The 20,227-nt window shown below is 41.9% G+C and overlaps 1 protein-coding gene across 1 annotated transcript; it reads right to left on the bottom strand.

Moving 5' to 3' along the window:
• Window positions 1-1,410: 1,410 nt before the first annotated feature.
• LOC119021775 (keratin, type II cytoskeletal 8-like) lies at window positions 1,411-5,399 on the bottom strand. Its single transcript, XM_037102269.1, has 7 exons — window positions 4,935-5,399; window positions 3,502-3,710; window positions 3,255-3,411; window positions 2,972-3,136; window positions 2,743-2,868; window positions 2,357-2,636; window positions 1,411-2,252 (listed from the first exon to the last, which is right to left on the bottom strand). Exons 1-7 carry the CDS (start codon window positions 5,298-5,300, stop codon window positions 2,131-2,133), a joined length of 1,425 nt encoding a protein of 474 aa, XP_036958164.1. The 5' UTR covers window positions 5,301-5,399; the 3' UTR covers window positions 1,411-2,130.
• Window positions 5,400-20,227: the final 14,828 nt, after the last annotated feature.

The raw sequence follows: 20,227 nt of genomic DNA, 5'->3' as shown, positions 1-20,227 counted from the left end.
TTTAGTGTCTTGTCCCATGAGTTAATACACTCCTGTAGTGCTCCTACTCTGTTATAAGCGGGCACATTACCTGTTTTATGAGATATATGTCTGCTGACACAGAAAACAATAAGACCAGTGATCCACTTCAGGGAAAAACTGTTATTGCAGATGATACTATGAGCTTCTCCGGTGCATATAACAGCCAATGCTCCCCTGGCCTTTATGCTGTCCACCTCAACATGACAGAGGTAACCACATTCAATTACACACGTTTTAATTACAGCCTCTTTTTCTGCAGCAACGGCGTCTTATTCGTCCAGAACGTCGTAAGCATCAACAGTTACTGATCCACGTGCCTTGAACAAGTGATAATAAGTTCATGTTTGAGCTCAGATGACCTGCAAGGGCTTGCTGCAAAAGGAAGCATAATCTCCTCGTTAAGGAGAAACGATGCATCATCTGTAAGTAGTTTTGTCAAAATGGTGATGTAAGTGGTTTTCTTGGAACTTGAGTGGTTACAACTTAAGAGTTTGGCGTGTGCCTTGGATCAATTATGACTCAACTTTAATTCTACTGGGACCAAATTCAAAATGCGAGTGCTGCCAGCACTTTCTGCCTTAGGTGAGGATGAAAGAATTAATGTTCTTGTTAACCTGCCAAAACAGATCTTGAGAACATTTAAAAATACACCACTGTGTATCCAGATGATACTGCAGTGAAATCAACACACGATTGAGGCCATAGCACAAAAAGACACACAAATTTTCAACCCTGGCTTGTGTCGGTGGTGGAGGGTGGAATCGCACTCACTCCATATGTCCTCCTGGCTGCGTTTGTCCACCTCTGTGCTGACACTATCTTGGCAGCCTACAGTAACAGTACACATGCACTTGGCTTGGCCCTGAATGTGCAGGTAGGCCCCTAAATTCTCTTCATGATTAAATACACTCGGATGAATCAGCAGGGAGCTCAGAGATTTGCTTCTTCTGTCAGCTGAGTTAAAGAAAATCATGTTGGTGTTTTTTTTTAAATATATTTTTGGGAGTTTATTGTGCTGTTGATCTTTTATTTTTGCATCACTGATTTGGACACCAGAGCTGCGATAAGTTCCACTTCACTTTTTTTGTTTGTTTGTTTTTTCATTACAAGATGTATCATCTTTGATCCCACGTCCTCTAATTGTATCTCGTTCAAAATGATTAAAACAATTTAACATTTAGTCCACAATTTTTAGGCATATGTTTGATATTCACTAGGAATAACCACGCTGATATCTTGCAGACTGAATAACCAAGGTGGAAGTGTTATGGAAAAGTGGCCCAGCACTGCCCCCATGTGAAATCTCAGTGTTTGATCTTGCTCTTGAAGTAAAAACCCTTTTATTTTCATTTATCAAAACACAATGAGAGAGAGAGAGAGAGGCAATCATTTTAGTTCTCAGATTTATTTCACTCAGACGTCACTGATGTAGTTTGCTGCAAACATCCAGCGCAGTTGGCTTTTACAAAATAAATCTGGTTACAACATCGTTTTATCTTGGAGGTGATGAAAGGCGAAACTGAACAAGGATACACTTGGTAGAGCAGTAAAAAAGAGCCTGCCACTGGCCAATCAGTTCAAAGGCAAACTAAACATGTGAAATCACACATTTCACATTTGTGAATTAAAATGACAATTTCTCCAGTGATCAGATTTGGTCAGGGACTTGCTCCTCTTACTAATATCAGCACTCAAATGCAGGACTACAGAGATCAACTTAAAAACTCATCCTGCCCTTCAGCTGCAGGATCTAAGCAGTTTATCAGTGCACTAAAGTACAAAACATTACTAAGTTGACAAGATAGACTACTGAGTTTCAAATGTTCCCTTGGCTAGTTTTTACACTTCGTCTGTGTGTTCCTTTTTTTTCTTATTTCTTAGTTGAGCAGTAGTGTTGAAAGAAAAAATATTTGCCTTGCTAACTGACCTGGCCATTGTGTTTTTAAGGCAATGCTTGCCCTCAGAAACTCTCAGATTTTAGGACTCCAGTATTTGCAAAATTCAGCTCTCCTTTTGAACTTTCTTAACAGTGTTATGTAGCACCACGAAAGAGTATAGATTTAGATCAAATTCAAGAGTTTCTGAGGGAAAAGAGGGGTGGCTCTCCTTTTAATATCTGGCAGAACGCATTGATGTGGACTTGGTGACAGTGACACCACCACCGTAGCTTCCGGAACTGTAGCCGCCGCTGCTTCCACCGTAGCCGAATCCACCGCTGGACTGGAGCATTGCTGGAGAAGAAAAGGAGGAAAGTGTTAATATTTTTCCATCCCAATTGTCAGTGTTGCCTGCGGGTTCATGTTTAGGATGATAACATACGAAATCTGGCACTTACCACCACCTCCAGAGCTCTGCTGCACGTGGATGGTTGCGTTGGTGCCTCCGCTGGCCAGTCTGGTCTCCTCTCCTTCCAGCAGCTTCCTGTAGGTGGCGATTTCAATGTCCAGGGCGAGCTTGACGTTCATCAGCTCCTGGTATTCGCGCACCTGGCGGGCCATGTCCTGCTTGGCTCTCTGGAGGGCGTCCTCCAGGTCCCTGATGCGGAGCCTGGCGTCCTTCACTGCCAGCTCACCACGTTCCTCAGCCTCTGCGATCTGGGCCTCAAGGCTGGCCCTCTGTTGAGAGTGATATTACAGACTGATTAATAACTGCAATTCCTCTCACCTTAGTAGATCCTCTGTTAATAATAAGGCATTGTCCATGAGAAGTTTTGAGAAATACCTGTCCCTTGACAGCCTCGATCTCATTCTGAAGACGGGCGATCATGCGGTTCAGCTCAGCGATCTCAGCCTTGGTCGAGCGCAGGTCATCACCATACTGTCCAGCAGAGCTCTGCATCTCCTCGTACTGTTAAAATACAACAAAGTTTGTAAAGTCCACGATCCCCAGTGTTTGGAGATGTATAAAAAAAACTTACAGGGGATAAACCTTGGCTTTGCTTTCCACTCACCTTCTGTTTGTACCATGTCTCGGCCTCAGCTCTGCTGCGGTTGGCGATGTCCTCGTACTGGGCGCGCACTTCAGCAACAATAGAATCCATGTCCAGGTTGCGGCTGTTGTCCATCTCCACAATGACAGAGGTGTCCTTGATCTGGCCCTGGAGCTCACGCAGCTCCTACAGAACCAAGGATTTGATACACAGAATTGAATTTCCTTTCCTTTTTAGTTGATTCATATGGTGAGGGGATTATACTATTGTGAAGTAGGTTGGTTTAAAAACTACTGATACGTACAGCCTCGTAGACGGCCCTGAGGAAGTTGATCTCATCCTGAAGAGCATCGACCCTGGCTTCCAGCTCAACCTTGTTCATGTAGGCAGCGTCAACATCCTTCTTCAGGAGCACAAACTCATTCTCTGCAGCTGCACGCTTGTTGATTTCATCCTCGTACCTGTTGGAGCACGAGGCAGTTTCATCAGTACATCTCCAAACTGTGCTGGGTGTATGTGATGAGCAGTGACCATGTGGTGAAAACACTCACTTTGTCTTGAAGTCTTCAACCAGGCCCTGCATGTTCCTCAGCTCTCCCTCCAGCTTGACCTTCTCATTGCCCAGTCCATCGAGCTGTCTGCGCAGGTTGGCGATGTAGGCCTCGAACATGCCATCGATGTTGGAGCGGGTGGTGGTCTGGTCCTGCAGGAGGCTCCATTTTGTCTCCAGCATCTTGTTCTGCTGCTCCAGGAAGCGAACCTGTGGAGACACGATACCAGGAAAGATAATTAGACAGGAAGCACGTTTTCAGTTTATGTTAGTCTTTGAATGAAGTTTCGCTGGTGACGCTTTGATGCTCCTCCTGAATTGTTTTTGAGCTCAGTAGTGATTGAAAAAGTCCAGATAGTTTTTTAAAATGGATGGATAACAAAAGGATTTCAAAGGGTGTGTCATGGTGATACCAGGTGTCGAAATGCTTCACCTCACCTGCAGGACTGATAAGTTAGCTGCATAATCAAATTGCCACACCCTAGTCACAACAGTTGTAAGTTACAGCGACATATCTTTTTGCATGCAGGCTGTTTTTAGCATTTTTAACACTACTGTCTTCAGTTTGTCCTACTTAAAACAGATAACATAGTGTGTTCTGTTCAGATGTGTGTGTGGCTTTAAGTGCTTCATCTGATATATCTCTTCTTTGGCTATGACTCATCCTGCATTCTCTGTCGGACTATGAAGGCCACACAGTCAGACAAGCCATAAAAAAAAACTAGGTGTGGCAGATTAACCACAGAAGACAAAGCAGTGAAGTAACAAGGTATGAGTGCTCTGTTTTCTGAGTTTTTGTCTGAGTGCCATCTTATTGAGATGATCAGAGAGTCTCACTCTACATATATAGTATCAATACAGATGCCCGATCACGGGATAGAAAACAAGTGAAAGCAGCATTACTGTCGTCCATGACAACCAGGTGATAAGTGCAATGTGCAAATGACAGACTTTGGACTGTGTGGGCAGAGTGCAGATACAATAGATCTCTATTCTGTCTTGCCAGGTAAGGGAACGGCAAGTCACTGGAATATAATCCCCACCCATATTTAAATAGTGGGCAGAGAGGCTGCCACAGGTTCACAGGGCTACAGGCCAAACTGTCACCTTAGGTAGATTTTGGTTGAAGTAAGACAGGGTGAGACTTTGGGTTTTTATAAGCTTTCCTGCTCCTAGCAGCTGTAACTCATTGATAGATCCAACATCACAGAGATAAGATTCAAAGCTTCCTTGCTTGGTCTGCTTGGCCAGTAAAAAGAAGACATTTGCATGTAGTGAGCAGTGCTCAGCAGATTCCTTATGCAGGCTGCTCTTACTATACTAGATACAAAACTTTGAGCTTTCTAGTCTTTTCTTTTAAATAACAGGTAAAGGACAACGTAAGCCAAGGAAGACCCTGTGGCCTACTAATTGTAAATAGCAACAGGAACCAACCTTGTCAATGAAGGAGGCGAAGCGGTTGTTGAGGGTCTTGATCTGCTCCTTCTCCTGGGTGCGGACACCGTGGATGAGGGGGTCGATCTCCAGGTTCAGAGGGGCCAGCAGGCTCTTGTTGACCTGGACGGATGTGATGGTTGGAGCGATGAAAGCGCCTCCTGCTTGGCTAGAAGAAAAGCCATAGCCAGAGCTGGCCATGCCAGAGCCGGCACTGAAGCTGCCACCAGACCCATAACCAGAACCAAGGCCGCCAGCACCAAAGGATCTCTGGATGGAGAAGCTGCTGCCTCCTCCTGCGCCTCCGGTGGACCTCCTGATGCTGCTGCTAGAGCTGACAGACATGGCCTTCCTGTTTTGATACATTTTGTTTGCAGCGGTGTGGGTAGTCAACTCTGAGCTGAGGAGAACTGAAGATGTGAATGCTTCAAAAGGAGAGCCGAATCCCTCTGAGTGTCTAACTGCAGTCTCTGCTGGCTTTTATGCCTGAGCTGAGCGAGTGGGAGGAGACTCCCCGGCCACTTCAACCTGTACTCTCACTTTTGCTGTCCAGCCTCCCCTCCACCTCAGCCTAAATGCCTCTGGCTCTGAATGACAGGAGTGGCCAGTCCTGTAAAACAGGTAAGGAGGGATTGTCGAAAGATAAGCCTCGACACACCCTGCACTGGGACAAGCTGAGGTGGTGGAAGAGAGTGTGAGGTTAAGAAATGGAGTAAAAGTTTTATCAAGTAGTGTGTTCATTCAGTGTATAACCCCTGTAGGCTGCTTGGTGGTTAAAGGACAGTAAAATGAATGTTGGACCGGTGTCTAAATCAGCAGCTGGAGTTACAGTGAATGAGTTACAGTTCAATAACCTGAAAATGTAAAACCCTAAAAACCTTTCTATACACAACTTAAGTCAACATTACTACCTCTCAATGACCAAACAAAGACCTGATGCAGTGCACTCAAATAGTTCCACCCCAGACTTGAGCATAAAATATATTCATACACAATGTTTAAGCATGAAGAACAAAATGTATAACCCATATGACATTATGTAAAACTCTGACCATTTCAACTGTTCATAAACAACCTTCAAAGTCCCTTTTCCCCTCAGAGGAGGCGTTCTTTAATTCAGTCCTCCATATCTGAATGTTTCCAAGTGGTTCAATTATCAGCTGCAGTACACGACCAGAGCAGCCAGGCTGCAGTGCACACATGTTCACACCATTCTGCTCCCCTTCAAACCTGCTACATCAGCATCAGCAAAAATAAATCAGCTACTAATTTCACATATTTGCAAGTTAAACCGAGTGTCTTACTCACTCCACACTACTTTCCCCTGTCCTCATAGTGTTGAACTTGTCAGGGGCGTAACTCACTTCCTCCAACAGATCCAAACCAAATGTAAACAAAATAGGTCTACAGCAGGCAGATGAGTTAACTTATTGTCCTTTATTGTAGCAACAGAAAATAATACTTAAAGTTGAATAGTAATCCATTGAGCTGTTAGTGCTTTAAAGTTTGTCTTATCTATTCATTTGATTTTTTATCCATCAGCTGTTGTAAAAATAAAATAAAAAAATAAAAAATTAAAGCAACAATATGTAACTTTCCCGCTTAGAATAACAGCTTTAAAATCAAATTTTGATGGTACGGTGTCTTGTAACAGGGTGAATGGTGTCTCCCTGTCACTTGTTTCTGCACCATGTAACTTCATGGAGAGGGTAGGGTCACATTGTTACATGCATGTTTACTTCAGCAGACAAGTTTTCTTGTTCTTGTTAAGACATAATTGCATCTGTAACAATTTGTCATTATGTCTGACAAATTGTTACAGATCTCCTGCACTCGAGTCAACTGTGTCCGTATCCTTTTAAAAAAAAAAAAGAAAGTTGTTTTGATTGTTTTATTTAATAAAATAGATAATATGTTTGCTACATCTTAAGCTACAGTAAGTCATTATAATCATAATAATAGTGATCAAGGAATACCATAGTTTACTAATAATAAGCCACTGCAAGAGGTTATTCTTTAAAATGAGTCATTTTACTTCTAATACGTAAGTGCTGCTGCTAATGTTGTTCATGTACATTTCCTTTTTAATGTTATTGCCACTTTTGATTGTGTAAAAAAAAACATTGTCAAAACAGATGCTTGTTTCCAGTCTGTGTTTGAAGCATGTGACTGACCAAACAAATCATCCACATACAAGTTGAACGAGAATGGATGCAGTTACCCACCCTGTCTAACCCCTTTACTGAAAGAGAGATGAAGCACTACCCCATATAACCTGTATAGTCTCATAGACAACAATTCAGAGGATTCCTGAGATCCTGAGGAGATAATCTAATTATGCTTGCTTTCAGTCAATCTGATTGATTTGCAACTGTGAAGACAATGGATAGTATAATCAGGGGGGACCTGACTGCACCATATTTCAACAGGTCTGAAAAGCAATTAGCTTCCATTAGACAACAATTAACATTAGCCCCCCTCACACTAGCTGCCCTTACTGTTGGATACGATGCAGTTTTGATGCAATACGTTCAGCAAACGTGTACATCAATTCAGAAAAAATAACAACACTCAACTTTGAGACAATTCAGTCTGAACCTAAAGGTGGAACACACACTGTGTATTCAAATGGTGAGGTGAGCTCGGAAGTTGTCTAATGCTAACTCCAGCCAACGAGTTATCAAACATGCTGGTTGGCCGCGCGTGCGCCTCCAGATTTTTACTGTCCATCATCTTTTCAGTTGCTGATTAATTAAGAAGATCTGGACATTTTCGGGACTGGCTGATGTATTAATAAGGTGTCTTCATAAGGTCTACACTCGACATGATGACATGAAACAGATCTAATGTGTGAGTGCCCTCATGATGACATCAGTGAAACACTAACATCATAGCAACAAAAAATAGAAAGTGCAAAACTAGCAACCCAGAATGAACTTGCTACATTTTCAAGCTCAAAATGGATGAATAAAAAAACGTATAGACTTGTAGACCATCCAGCGCTCTCTTACTGTGGTAGACTAAAACGCACATTTGTCTCTGAATATTTACACTGTAACCTCTGCTCTGTCCCGCAAAGTCAACTGCACTCTTGACATTTTAAGCCATAGTAGTTTTTTCGTCGACATACTGTCACACAGCCAAGCATGGTTCAGTACAAACAAAGGGTTAAACTACAAGCATAAGATACTATTAAAGTTTATTCAACCAGGTGCCTCGGGCAGAGTAACGTCCCTTTAAAGTCCTGTTATACCAGACGGCAAAACAAATGCCTTTCATGCTGCCAGTAAGGTGCCACACAAAATCAAATGCTTCGGGCTTAAAAGTATAATGCATTTTGTTTTGTTTTGTTGGAGCATCTGTATTCTCCTGAAAACAATCTTTCACATGAATCAACGATGAGTGTTACAGATCCACTTGCTGTTTTTTTTCTCGCTTGATATATTTTTCGCCACACCCAGTTGTTCCACACTCAAACGCTGCCGCTCCTGTTTTGTCCCTCTGCACCTTTGGTGTAGGTGAGGCCTGCATTCTTTTTCATTCTTCCCCAACTTTTCACATGTACATGCCTTTAATTTCTACCATGGTGTGGAACTTTACTCTAAAGCTCAAGTTTCTACTGTCTAGCAGCTATTTGCAGAGAATTTATGTGCCAGTTTTACCTCTTACTGACTTTGAAGGGATGCACAGTGCTCTATGAGAAACTGAGAATAGTTTGGCCTTTTATTTATCAATAACCGCGCGCACACATCTCTCTCCCTTGCTTTCTCACGCTGTGCCAGACTTTAAGATCAACATAACTATGTGCCACATGATGCCACCACAAAATACCAATCAGCAAGCAAGGTGAGGTCAACCAACAGCTGGAATGAACATCCTCATTATTGAGCATATTCTTTCACATCTGGCATGACATGAGTGCACTGAGACTTCACTGGAAGAGGGAAGATGGTAATCGGGAAAAAATCTTGTGGATACCGTAACCCGAAGAATGGGGCGACACAGATAACAATCGCTGTGAGCGTTGCCCGTGCTTGTCTGATATTTTACCAGTCATGGCAGTCATAGATCAAGTACGGACGATCTCAAGCAACTCAACAGGCAGCACCTCCTTCAACAAGTTAAAGTTCACGTTACCAGATGTAAGACATGATGGTGTTTTTGCATAGGTTTATGAATCTCCAGTAATAATTTAAAAGGTGGGCATGTGTGTCAGCAGGTGGGGCAGGATGAGGGTTGTAAGTTCATGCAGTGTGGAACAATGCTGCGTCCATCTGTTAATGTGTTTGCATTATTTCTAATGGGAACGTGAACTGCCTGGAATAATCATTTGCTTCATGATGGACGTTCTCTCTCTCTCACACACACACATACACACACACACACACACACACACACACAAATAGTAAACCATGTTAATTCTACGAATCAAATCAAAGAAAGCAAATTGCTGACAAGAAAGAAACAACAGATCCTTCTCTTCTCTTTTTATTTATCTCTATTTATTTAAATATACTTGAAACCTCTTTTGACCTTTTCAACTGATTGTTGTTTTTTTGACACTTGAAAATGACAGCGAAACGTAAAGTAATGATAGTCATCAAGCCCTCGATGAGCACTTTTTTCAAGAGTCCAAGAACGCCTCCAAAAAGGAAAGTCAGTGACTGTGTCGCCACCTTCAGCTCTGCCCTTTACGTTCCAAGTTTTTAATTTTCAGTACAGTTGGAAACCTAAAAACTTGATGACATAACAAAACGCAGGTTACAGTTGAATGTTTGTGCCAAACTTTTGCACCAAAATGCATCAAAGAATTTAAAAGAAAACTTTGCTGGAATGAAAACAAACTTTGAGAATCATCCTACGAAGTTATTACATTTCTTATCATAACAGATAGAATGTGGTGCAACGTACTTAATAGGCTTTTTTTGTACCTCTGCAGGACATGCAAACTAGGTGTGGTCACTTCTTTATACTGCATGAATGAGTAGCTGTGAGTAGCTGAGACGGAAATCATTCACTTTGCAGTGAATGATCAAGAGTTTGTGCACTGCCTTTATGCTGTATGTATTAAATGACTTGTATGCATTGTGTCATTTAAGGCACCACTTAAGACATCTTGGTGTTACAGTACAGAAACAAACTGAAGGACTCAGTCTTGAGGACTTCATTTTGGAAGACATGTCAGGTCAAAGGTCGAAGAGACGCACAGTCTGGCAACTGCATGTCAGATTCATGTGACATTAAGCTGATACAAATTTATATTTGTGGTGCAACGGTAAAAATACTCTTCACGGTACAGCCCATTTTAATAAGGTGAGGCTTTTTTACCTTGCAGCCCTGAATATTCTTCCACATCTGCTAATAGTACATAACTGTTGGTATCCACTATTTTTGACTGCACACAAGTATGAAACAGCCGTGGAAGGAATTCATGATGTGATTGACTTTATCCTACTAATTGCATTAGTTGTGCACTATTATATGAATCACCTGTTCCCCTGCCCCAGTAAGTTAACCTGTTATCCGTAGCATGCCCAAGCACGTTTGACCCCCAAAGTCCAGTTTGTTTGACTAGTGTGAGCGCTCGGTACTATGTTCAAGCACAGTACATTTTCTGGGCCCTGGCACTGTTGGAAGATCCAAGTCCAATATATGGTCGGGCCTTCATGGGCTGTCTTGTTTCAGCACATTTCACTGATGCTCCAATTGGGATTTGGAGGTCAAGTCGACACCTTGAGCGCCTCTCTGTCATGCTCCTCAGGCAGTCCTGCAGTCCTAGCACATAAAGGTGTTCTTTTATGATTGTCTAAATATTTACAGCCAAAGGCCCCTGATGGAGATTTCAGTCCCAAACAGGGCATTCCACTTGTCAGGTGCTGAATGGCCTCCTGACTGGGCCTTTGGGGGTTGCGATCTTAACTTTCCTTTGCTTTTTTAACAGCCTTGCCTATAGATGTTGAAACCTGTTAAACAGCTCGGGCCTCCCAAGTCTCGAGGGAATTTACCTGTGTTTCTCCTTTGTTTAAATGTAGCTGCTTAGTTGCTTATCATAACATTGTCTGTACTTGATAGTGCAACAAATGGATAACACAGGTGTGGTCAGTGATCATTATCCACAACTCTCTCCATTTTAGTACGGTACTGAACTATCTGTAAAATTTCCAGAGAATGGCTTTTGCAAATCCTCTCAGATTGCTGATCCTATCACCTTCATATCTGATATGCATCATCTTTGGGTGGAGCACATTTTTCAGAAAATTCCACAGGTTGTGACATCTTTGCAAACATCATGGGACAGTGACTCTTACTATTAATAAAAAAAACAACAGCAACTCACCTCTCTGCACCCTAAATATGTCACAACTTTCTGCACTCACATACAGCTTCTTTTTTTGTTGCCCCTGCACATGAAACATCCTGAGTCCACCACTGCCACTCATATTTTCATTTATCAAGCTCAACAGCAACACATTTACATTTAGACATGTAGCTCTTTAATCATTAGCAGCACCGTACAACCATCATTCAAAAAAGCATTACCTTCGAATAAATTACAGCACATTATAATTTATCTGAATATAGTTAAAATGTAAGAATTAACATGTACTCTGGTTAGACATGCATCTGTGAGAAGAGCTTTTAATCAATGACTGTAGTACAATAGTCATAGTAAAACCTATATGGACAATATTGTATTAAGAACTGCACTGCCCATTGTTTAAATCTAGTGTATTTTAACCTGTTCAACGGCACAAAGTAGGCCACTAAATCCATTTTCAGTGTAGTTTCACTTTAAGATGATAGAGGGGGTTACAGTATTGTATCAAAGCTTCGTTGCATCAAAGTTCAGGACATTCAGAGGGCCAAAAGTGCTGTCAGGTCCCAATGTATGATCAAACTATTCATTGACCATATGAAGAAAAATGAACAAACACAAAGGAGTAAATCTGAAGCCTTTGGACACACAAACACACCCCTTCGTGCTTGTTTTGGCGTAAAGTTGTGGGTGTGTCCATCATGAGGGAGTGTTCCTAGGTTGGTTTTTAATCTTGGTCTCTCAGTCACCACCTGCAAAAGGCACAGTACACACCCTTACAACACAGCAGCCGCAAGTCAGGCATGAAAAATAGCTCGCGGAAGCCAAGTGAAGAGAATGCGGTCAACCTGAATGAATGCGTGCATTAAAAACGGATAGTGAACACCACAATGAGCATGTGATGAAAGTCTTTCAAAGAATGTCTCACTAACAAGCTCAGCTACATTGCAAGGTTGTCAGTATTGATTTTACACAGAGTTGTAAAGTCAACCGTTTGTTGGCACGCTAACACATTTCTAATACATCCACACTGTTTGCTTAAAAAGTCACCATGAGATATTACTTTACAATTCTGGACTTTAACACCCTGCTTTTAGCCCCCCCCCCCCCCCCCCCCCCACACACACACACACACACACCCACACACCATCTCACTATAATTGTGCGTAGAAGTCAAGCATGGGAACTGCAGTCTGACCAGATGACTCACTCACTGTCAGACGAGGAGGCTCATGTGAGATGTCTGGCCAAAATAAAAGCCTAGCAACAGAACCAAACCTTTGTATGCATGACTGGTTGTATGACACCATCTGATTATGCATGAGGTCACACATAGTAGCTGTGGGCACACAGTGTTTTCTGTTTAGTTTTTTGAAACAGGTGTACTGAATCACCGTTTTGTGATGAGCTGATGACAAATTTTAGAATCACAGCCAGTTTCGATGAGGTTGAGCTTAAAAAATGCTAGCGAGCAGCTTTGTTTGCATTGATTACACCAGCAGGTCAGTTGATGACCAAACGTTAGCATGCTAACAGGCTTAGCTAAGAAGATGAACCTGCTGAATATTAACTGCCATACATCTGGATGTCAGCATGCTAATATAAGCATTTAGTTCAAAACACCATTGAGTTGCACTGACATGATTTCCTGGAACATGCTCCCATCATCATAGTTCACTGCATTGTTTTAGGAAGGGCCTTTTCTGTAGTTTTTGGTTTGTTGGAGCAAGTGGAATAAAAACTGCTTACGGGTCCTTTGAGTATTTTGATGATTATCTTTCTGATTTCCATTCTCCAAGTCACCTATACAAACCAGTAAACATTGGCAGTCTTCCTCTCCGAAGACGGTCCCTGTTTGACACCAATACTTCAACGTGGTTATGAGGCGGATGGTCAGACGGCAGCATTTTCAGATTTAGGTGACTAGTTGACCATTTCTTTTTTTTTGGATGTATAAAGCTGCTAAATGCACACCACATTGTATATGTAAACATTAGCAGAATCACATTGTAGGTCACGTGTTTTGACGCTGCTGGTATGTCCAGGAAAGGCGCCTATCAGACAGCCAGGGAATGCCCATACATCAGCACTGCTTCCATTTTGGAACACAATTTTTAACCATAATGGCGTGTCTTGAAGCTAGGGTTGGTAAACGCACACTTTTTAATATATTCAACCAAGAAATTCCCCCCCTTCTCCGTCAGGGTGTCCCTCCAAGACACGTGTGTGTGCTGCCTGGCTAAACAAACACTGAATGTCCACCAACTGTGTTAGCGTCTAGGTCGCTTCTACCTGTCAAATCTGTCAAATGCCACAATCATGTAGACACAAGCAAGATCACAGTCACAAACGAACCTCAATCTGAGAAGGCTACCTGTCATAAGATTTACTCTTTACTGCTGTAGTGTGCCTTATGCTAACTGGGTTAGCTTAACTCAGGGACTGTGTGCTATGTAGCCAACATTAGTCGCTAAAGGAGCATGTTGCTGCCGCAGCAGGTCTTCTATTGGGCCCAGGGGCTGTTTGTGCACAGCTAAGAAAAGTTTCTGTCTCTGCCGCTGCTGCTCACTCGCTCTTTGTCCCGGAGGCTGTGTGCAGAGTGCTGCTGACTTAGCGAGCTGCTGAGGAGCAGGCTCGGCGGCAGTGTGGGCTCGCTGCCATCGCTAACCACCTCAACAACCTCAGGTCTCACCCACGTGTAAAAAAACACCTAGTATTATCATAATAAATGTAAACAACAAACATAGCTATTGTTGGTACTCACTGCTGTCAATCTAGCATGTTAGCGTTGGGAAAGCTTGGCTAGACTTGCTCTCCCATTCTCGTGCCACTAGCTGGCTAATAGCTTCGGCAGCACATCAGTGGCCTTGTGGAAGACTCCCGTCATGTTGGATGCGCTCATGTCAGGCAGGCACTTCGGTAGGCAGACAGGTAGCCTGGCTGATCATTTCATACAGGTAAAATGGGACGATGGGAGTAGAGCTTGCAACAGTGGCACAGCAACTTCATTTATTTATTTTAGAGCATTTGATTTATCGATTGCTGTCAGGATATTACGTTTTCTACAAACAGAACAAAAAATGCTTCAAGAATAACTAACCAACACGAGGTCTAAAAAACAACGTCTCACTTTGGACGATTCCATAATACACAGACAACTCGTCTGAGCAGGTCCGTCCCGCCTGCAGTGAGCACATTCTTAGGTTGGACACCACCCACCCATCAGTCAGAGGTTCAGGACGATGGCCTCGCAGTGATTTGATACAGCTCACTGTAAAATCTATTCAGGTTGCCTCAGCCTACACATCCATCACTGATTTCAACAGAGATGAGTAGAATGTACTGCCGTATGCTCTGTACACACACTGAAACCTATAGTATCTCTCTACTAATCGGGTTGTAAAGGGTGTGGCTGCTCAGTCAACACAGTCTCGCTATGAAGGCCCCTATAGGGTGTGGAACCTGTTTAGTGTTGCAACTGGACCACTTCCTTAAAAAGACATGAAATGATTTGTAGTTCATTATGTCAAGGACGATCTTGCATCTTATTTTAGCAATTAATCTTTACAGTCATAGCTTTCACTGAAACACTTTCACTGTCGTTTTGACGTTCATTCATGCAGGCATGTTTGGGGTAAAGTAGCTGAGATGCACAAACAAACTGAAACTTACTCACCACTCAACTTCCTGCTATCATGATCTTATTCTCTTCCCAGATCTCACGATGACAGACGTGTAGCCACCGAATGTTATTGTTGCCGCAGCGCTTAGCAACCACCCGCTAATCATTGTTTACTCATGACCTATAAATCCCCCGTGTGTGTGTGTGTGTGTGTGTGTGTGTGTGTGTGTTTGCCCTCAGATATAATTACCACTCTATTCCATTCAAGTTACAATCTTTAAGACGATTCCTTTTGCTTTTGTAAATAAGGTGTCAATGTTGCAATAAAAAGGGGAAAGAAATATAGAAAAATTGCAGCCTCTAACAGCAAACTATTTGGCACATACCTGCATACTTGAAAGTTTGAACAGGTGAAAGGAAAGTGGTATCAGTCATCAAACCACCCCACCCTTTTTAGCTTTACATCTCCACAACTGCAGTTTTTTGATTGTAGGAAATGATTAACTTGGCCTCATAAAACCACACTTGGCAGCCAACAGGATCCCAGGACTTTGCTGCTGGCAAACTTATGAGCACTCGGGTCGCCAGCATGTAACTCTTGATACACACAATGAGTGTGAAAAGGAATGAAGTTTGAAAAAAGAATGATCAAATTCCAGCAATAAAATGACACAGTTGTGTGATTGTGAAGTGAAGAAAGTCTCCTTAAATAAAGGATAAATGCTGACATTGACACTATTTTGTTTAAATTAATTAGCTGATATGGTAAGCAAGGACTTGGTTTAAGCCACAAGCGAACAAGACATGTATGGTCAATGTGCGAAAATGTGCCAAATTTGTTACATTAGTGCTCAGGGTCAGTGCCTATAATGTTTTCTGTAGGTTATAGTAATGTTTGTTGTTAAATTGGACTGAAGCCACTGATTACATGACATGGTCAAGCTATCTTTAAGTTAAAAAAAAATTTAAAAAAGGCTATAAAAGCAGTTGCAAGAATCATACTTCCCATTCATCTCATGATGTTTGGTTTGAAAAAGAGCATACTGCATTTGTAATTGCAATTATAATTATTCAAATGATCTGTTCTGTTATATTCTTACAGTATGTGATGTCACGTCATATCATGTCATGTTTTGTTATGTAAGTTCTTGTTATGGTGTGTTGTGTTGTGTTACAATATGATACGATACGTTAAGTGACATTACAGAGTTTATTTGTTTGAAAGTGGAGCATCATTTAGCCTATTTACACTATGCTACAAACATAAGCACCATCAATTTTGTGCCATGCGTCTTGCCACCGTTGCATCCTGCGTGTCTGCAAAATGCTGAAGCGCTCACTTATGACGTCACAGTGTTAGCACCAGTTCACTTTGAAGGAGCAACAACCAGTGGGGAAACCCCAACGCTTGACTTACCATACCAATTGTGTAACTTTCTCACTAAACTACTCATATTAATACTCATTTGGTAAGTCATGGATGACTGCGGTTGTAGGGCTGACCTTGTGTTTCAGCCAATAATATAAAACAAGACCTTCCAGAAGTTTCCAACCACAAAGTATGAAGCTAGTCAAAGGTTTATGCAGTACTGGGAAAATGTTATCCGCCACACCTGTGCATTCTTTACAGCCAAAGTTATGTGTGAGAGATGCGGATCAACAGAGATTTGTTAACAAAAGAATTTCTATCAGAGTCTGAGTGATCAAGTGTCAGTGATTACATTTGCAGGACAGTAGTGTAGTTTTGCACACACACCCTGGCACACACGGCAAGTTTCGTGTCAGTGACCTTGAGTTACCCAGTGATGATGATGATAGAGCTGCATCTCACAACATGTCTTATTCATGGCATCCTGTGTTATTCTGTCACGTAGATCTTGCGTTTCTGTTGACATAAAATTGAGCTTTGAAATCTCCAAAACATAATTTTCAAGCAGTTAATACACATCCTGCTACTCACAGACATTCTTGACTGCACAGTTTGAACAACGCAGTAAAAACAAGAAGAAGAATTTGAACAGAGCAACAAAAACACATTTGTGTGTTCATGGGAAAAGGTGAAACTTGTGATCTTTTGCCATCAACAAAAGCTCCTTTATAATTAATAACTAGGAAAGACCAAACAGGCTTACGCAACTTGGCCACTCTGCTGCCATCACATGTGTGGAATGACATACCTGTTGATCAAACCAGCTGCGATTTGCATATAAGCTGATTAATGATTCCAAGGAGGTCTGGAAACATTGGTTGAATACCACGCAACATTTAGTGGCAACACACCCAGATGCCACCCACTGGGTGGGGCAGCCTAGTTCTGTCAGATCATAACTTAGATGCTAGTTAAAACAAAACAGGTCCAGCTGACAGGTCGGGTCCAGCTGTTGGGTGCCCCAGAGTTATGTAGTAAATTAATCGAGGGTGTCTTTCCACTCCCCCTTTCATGAGACGCCCTACAGAGCCAGGATGACTTGTCAATCAGCTTGAGTGGAAGATGACAGATGACTGTGATTGTGATGACAGGAAATGTTTAGAATTGTTGAGAGGGGTGCAACCAAGGAGGTGTGATCAACATACTGAGAAGGCTTAACTTTGTTCAAGTACCTTAAATCAACCAGTACGTACCTTCCATGGCCAAAATATTCTCATTAGGTACAGTGCACAGGGCAGACAGAGCACGTCGTAGCCTGTTATCACCCCCAGCGCCTCAAGTACGGTTGCATGATCGGAGACCCTACACTTGAAACTATGATGCTGTAGGTAATCCTCGATTGTAATTTCTGAAGGCACCCCTCTAGACTAGTAGACAAAAGTCTGTGCTGGGAGGTTGATTGGATGATCAAAATGGGACTTTCCCCCAGTTGACTTGTTGTTGTTGTTTTTTTTTTGTTTTTTTTTTAACTTACATTATTTGCATATCTTAAGTTACAAAAGTAATGTAACTTAAGTCACATAACTTCCATACTTATTTTAACGCAGTCATTTTGGTGCCTAAACCTAACCAGCAGTCCAAAACTCATAGTATGTGACATTTTCCTAACCAAGATTTATTTTGAGTCCAGCCGAATTTTGCATTTTTAGCCCAGTGGTGGACAACAAGTATGCAGGTTTCTCTGTCTGTCAATTAGTTAATAGTAATTTGATTGTAGACAAATTATGCTAAGCCTGAAAGCAAACTCAGTCAGACAGCTCAAGTTACACTCACATGTGATACACCCTGAGCCAGTGTGCCCTGACAACACGACAGTGTGAATGCCAAGCTCCCCCTCTGCCTGTGCTGCTGCCTCACTGCACAGCACACATCTCAACAATTAGCATTCCTGCTGCTGCATTTCAAAGCTTTAACCAGATCTCCTCCACCACCCCATGCGTACACATGTATGCTTCAAGTGACTCAAGTCTTCAGAGGAAGACTCAAAACATTTTTCCTCTGCTATTCATACACTTTCCTATGTGAGCTGACTCAACTTAATGTCACAAAATGCACTATATGAATGAAACACAAACTGAAACAATGAAGGGCTTAAACCTGAATTTCACAGAGAGGCCCTCCGGCACACGGGATCAAAGATTAAGTAACCCCTGCAGGACCTGCCTTACTGGACACGATGCTTGATTGTTGCAAACACAAAATTTGCAATTTAAGGCAGCTGCTGTAGTATTAGTATGAGTCTCTGATGACTGGCTCTAGTAGTTTGTTCCATTTATTTTTCCACTTTTTAACTGAGTTGCAAGGGAAGCTCATGAGACATCAATCCTGGAACGTGTGTTATCTCACCTGCTCGCCACACAAAGTGGTGCTAATGAAGACGGGAGGTTGGAGGGATTTGTTTGCTTAATATATATATTTTCAAAAAGGTAACCTTGTTACCCATTGATGGGTCAGGGTGAAAAGGATGTATTTTTTAAATAATATCGTGTTTTCTGTATTCATGGTTATTGATATTTTCTTAATGTTTTTGTATACATTGCTTATATGGGCTTTATGGGTCACATAAAGTATAGGTGAACTGTGCATGAGGAAACCATAAACACCACCCTGATGAAGGCAAGATGGACGAAAACAACTGTTAAATAAAGCAGAGTTGTGCAACGTGTTTTGATCTTGACTGGTTAATAAACTGTTGAATGATGAAGACAAAACAAACAGGCCTTGTAACCCTTAATCTCAGGCTTTTTAGAAATTGACTTTTTATTTTATGATTTTATGTCAGTGTGCTTTTTTAACTGGTGAACATGCACAGTTGAGACAACGTCATACAAAGTATGTATTAAAAGAAGGCTCATACTGGGGGGGGGGGGGGGGGGGGGGGGGTCTATTTCTCACCGACTGATACTACCCGTTGAAGTTAACAATAACTTTGGATATACACTCACTGGCCACATTATCAGGGGCAATATAATGCACCAATTCTGCCATCTATTCGACTTTTAGGAAACGTATTCATTTTCTGATTTTGTTGATAATGTCAGAAAAGTGGTACAAAGACAGGGTGACAAACTTGGTCATCATATTTGTACATTTGTATGAATAAAGTCATGCATTCACGCATTTGTCTTTCTTTCTTGCTTTTCAGACATTTTTTTTGTAAGAGTTGTAAAACATGTTTTAAAGGGTAACACACAAGAAATTTGTCCTCCGGCCTGACCCATAAAGTCTGACTTCCTCAGAAGTCACTTAAACCGAGCTTTGTCTTGACCACAAGAATGGGCACACCTCAACCAGGCATCCAGAACGTTACACTCTTCCTTTTCTACAAATCTTACATCTGTCAGTAGTCCCCGCCTAGTGTCTGCAGAGGAATCCAGACCTGTTTCTCAAGCTCAGAGAACAGAGTTTCTCTCTCTCTCTCTCTCTCTCTCTCTCTCTCTCTCTCTCTCTCTCTCTCTCTCTCTCTCTCTCTCTTACATTTCAATACACAACTCAGTCTCACTATTTTTTATATCAAGACCTGTATGGGCAAATCCCGGATGAGGCAAATTGAGGTGATTAGTACATTGCCGTTGGTGTTGGTTTAGTTTAAAGAGATGATTAAATCTAACAGTTTACATGACTAAATCATAAATCCCTGGAAATAAATCAAACACTAATCATTTTTTGACGTGCAAGCTGTCAAGCTTTTTTTGGCATTTAGTAGAAGTTGACACTTGATAAATTTCACACGCCAAAGTTTGTGTTGGGCATTTTTACTCATCTCAGAAAGTTGGGCCTTTGCTGAGCTAATGGACTGACTCAGGTGCTCAGTGCTCAACTGTTCGTTCATTCACTTTATGTGGTGTTGGCTGGCCCGGGCGCAGCACTACAGATGTCAACATAAGCTGCTATGTGCAACCAAAAGTGCTGTCAAAATAAGGTCC

Source organism: Acanthopagrus latus, chromosome 6, assembly GCF_904848185.1.
Source record: "Acanthopagrus latus isolate v.2019 chromosome 6, fAcaLat1.1, whole genome shotgun sequence".
NCBI classification, from domain to species: domain Eukaryota; kingdom Metazoa; phylum Chordata; class Actinopteri; order Spariformes; family Sparidae; genus Acanthopagrus; species Acanthopagrus latus.
This window is presented reverse-complemented; position numbering and strand designations above follow the sequence as displayed.

What these genes read in the sequence shown, in the direction of transcription:
- LOC119021775 (XM_037102269.1), bottom strand. Translation starts at nt 5,300, where the DNA reads ATGTATCAAAACAGGAAGGCCATGTCTGTCAGCTCTAGCAGCAGCATC. An exon ending in TCGCCTCCTTCATTGACAAG is followed by an intron (nt 3,711 to 4,934) that starts GTTGGTTCCTGT and finishes GTGTCTCCACAG; the next exon opens with GTTCGCTTCCTGGAGCAGCA. An exon ending in TCGAGGCTGTCAAGGGACAG is followed by an intron (nt 2,637 to 2,742) that starts GTATTTCTCAAA and finishes CACTCTCAACAG; the next exon opens with AGGGCCAGCCTTGAGGCCCA.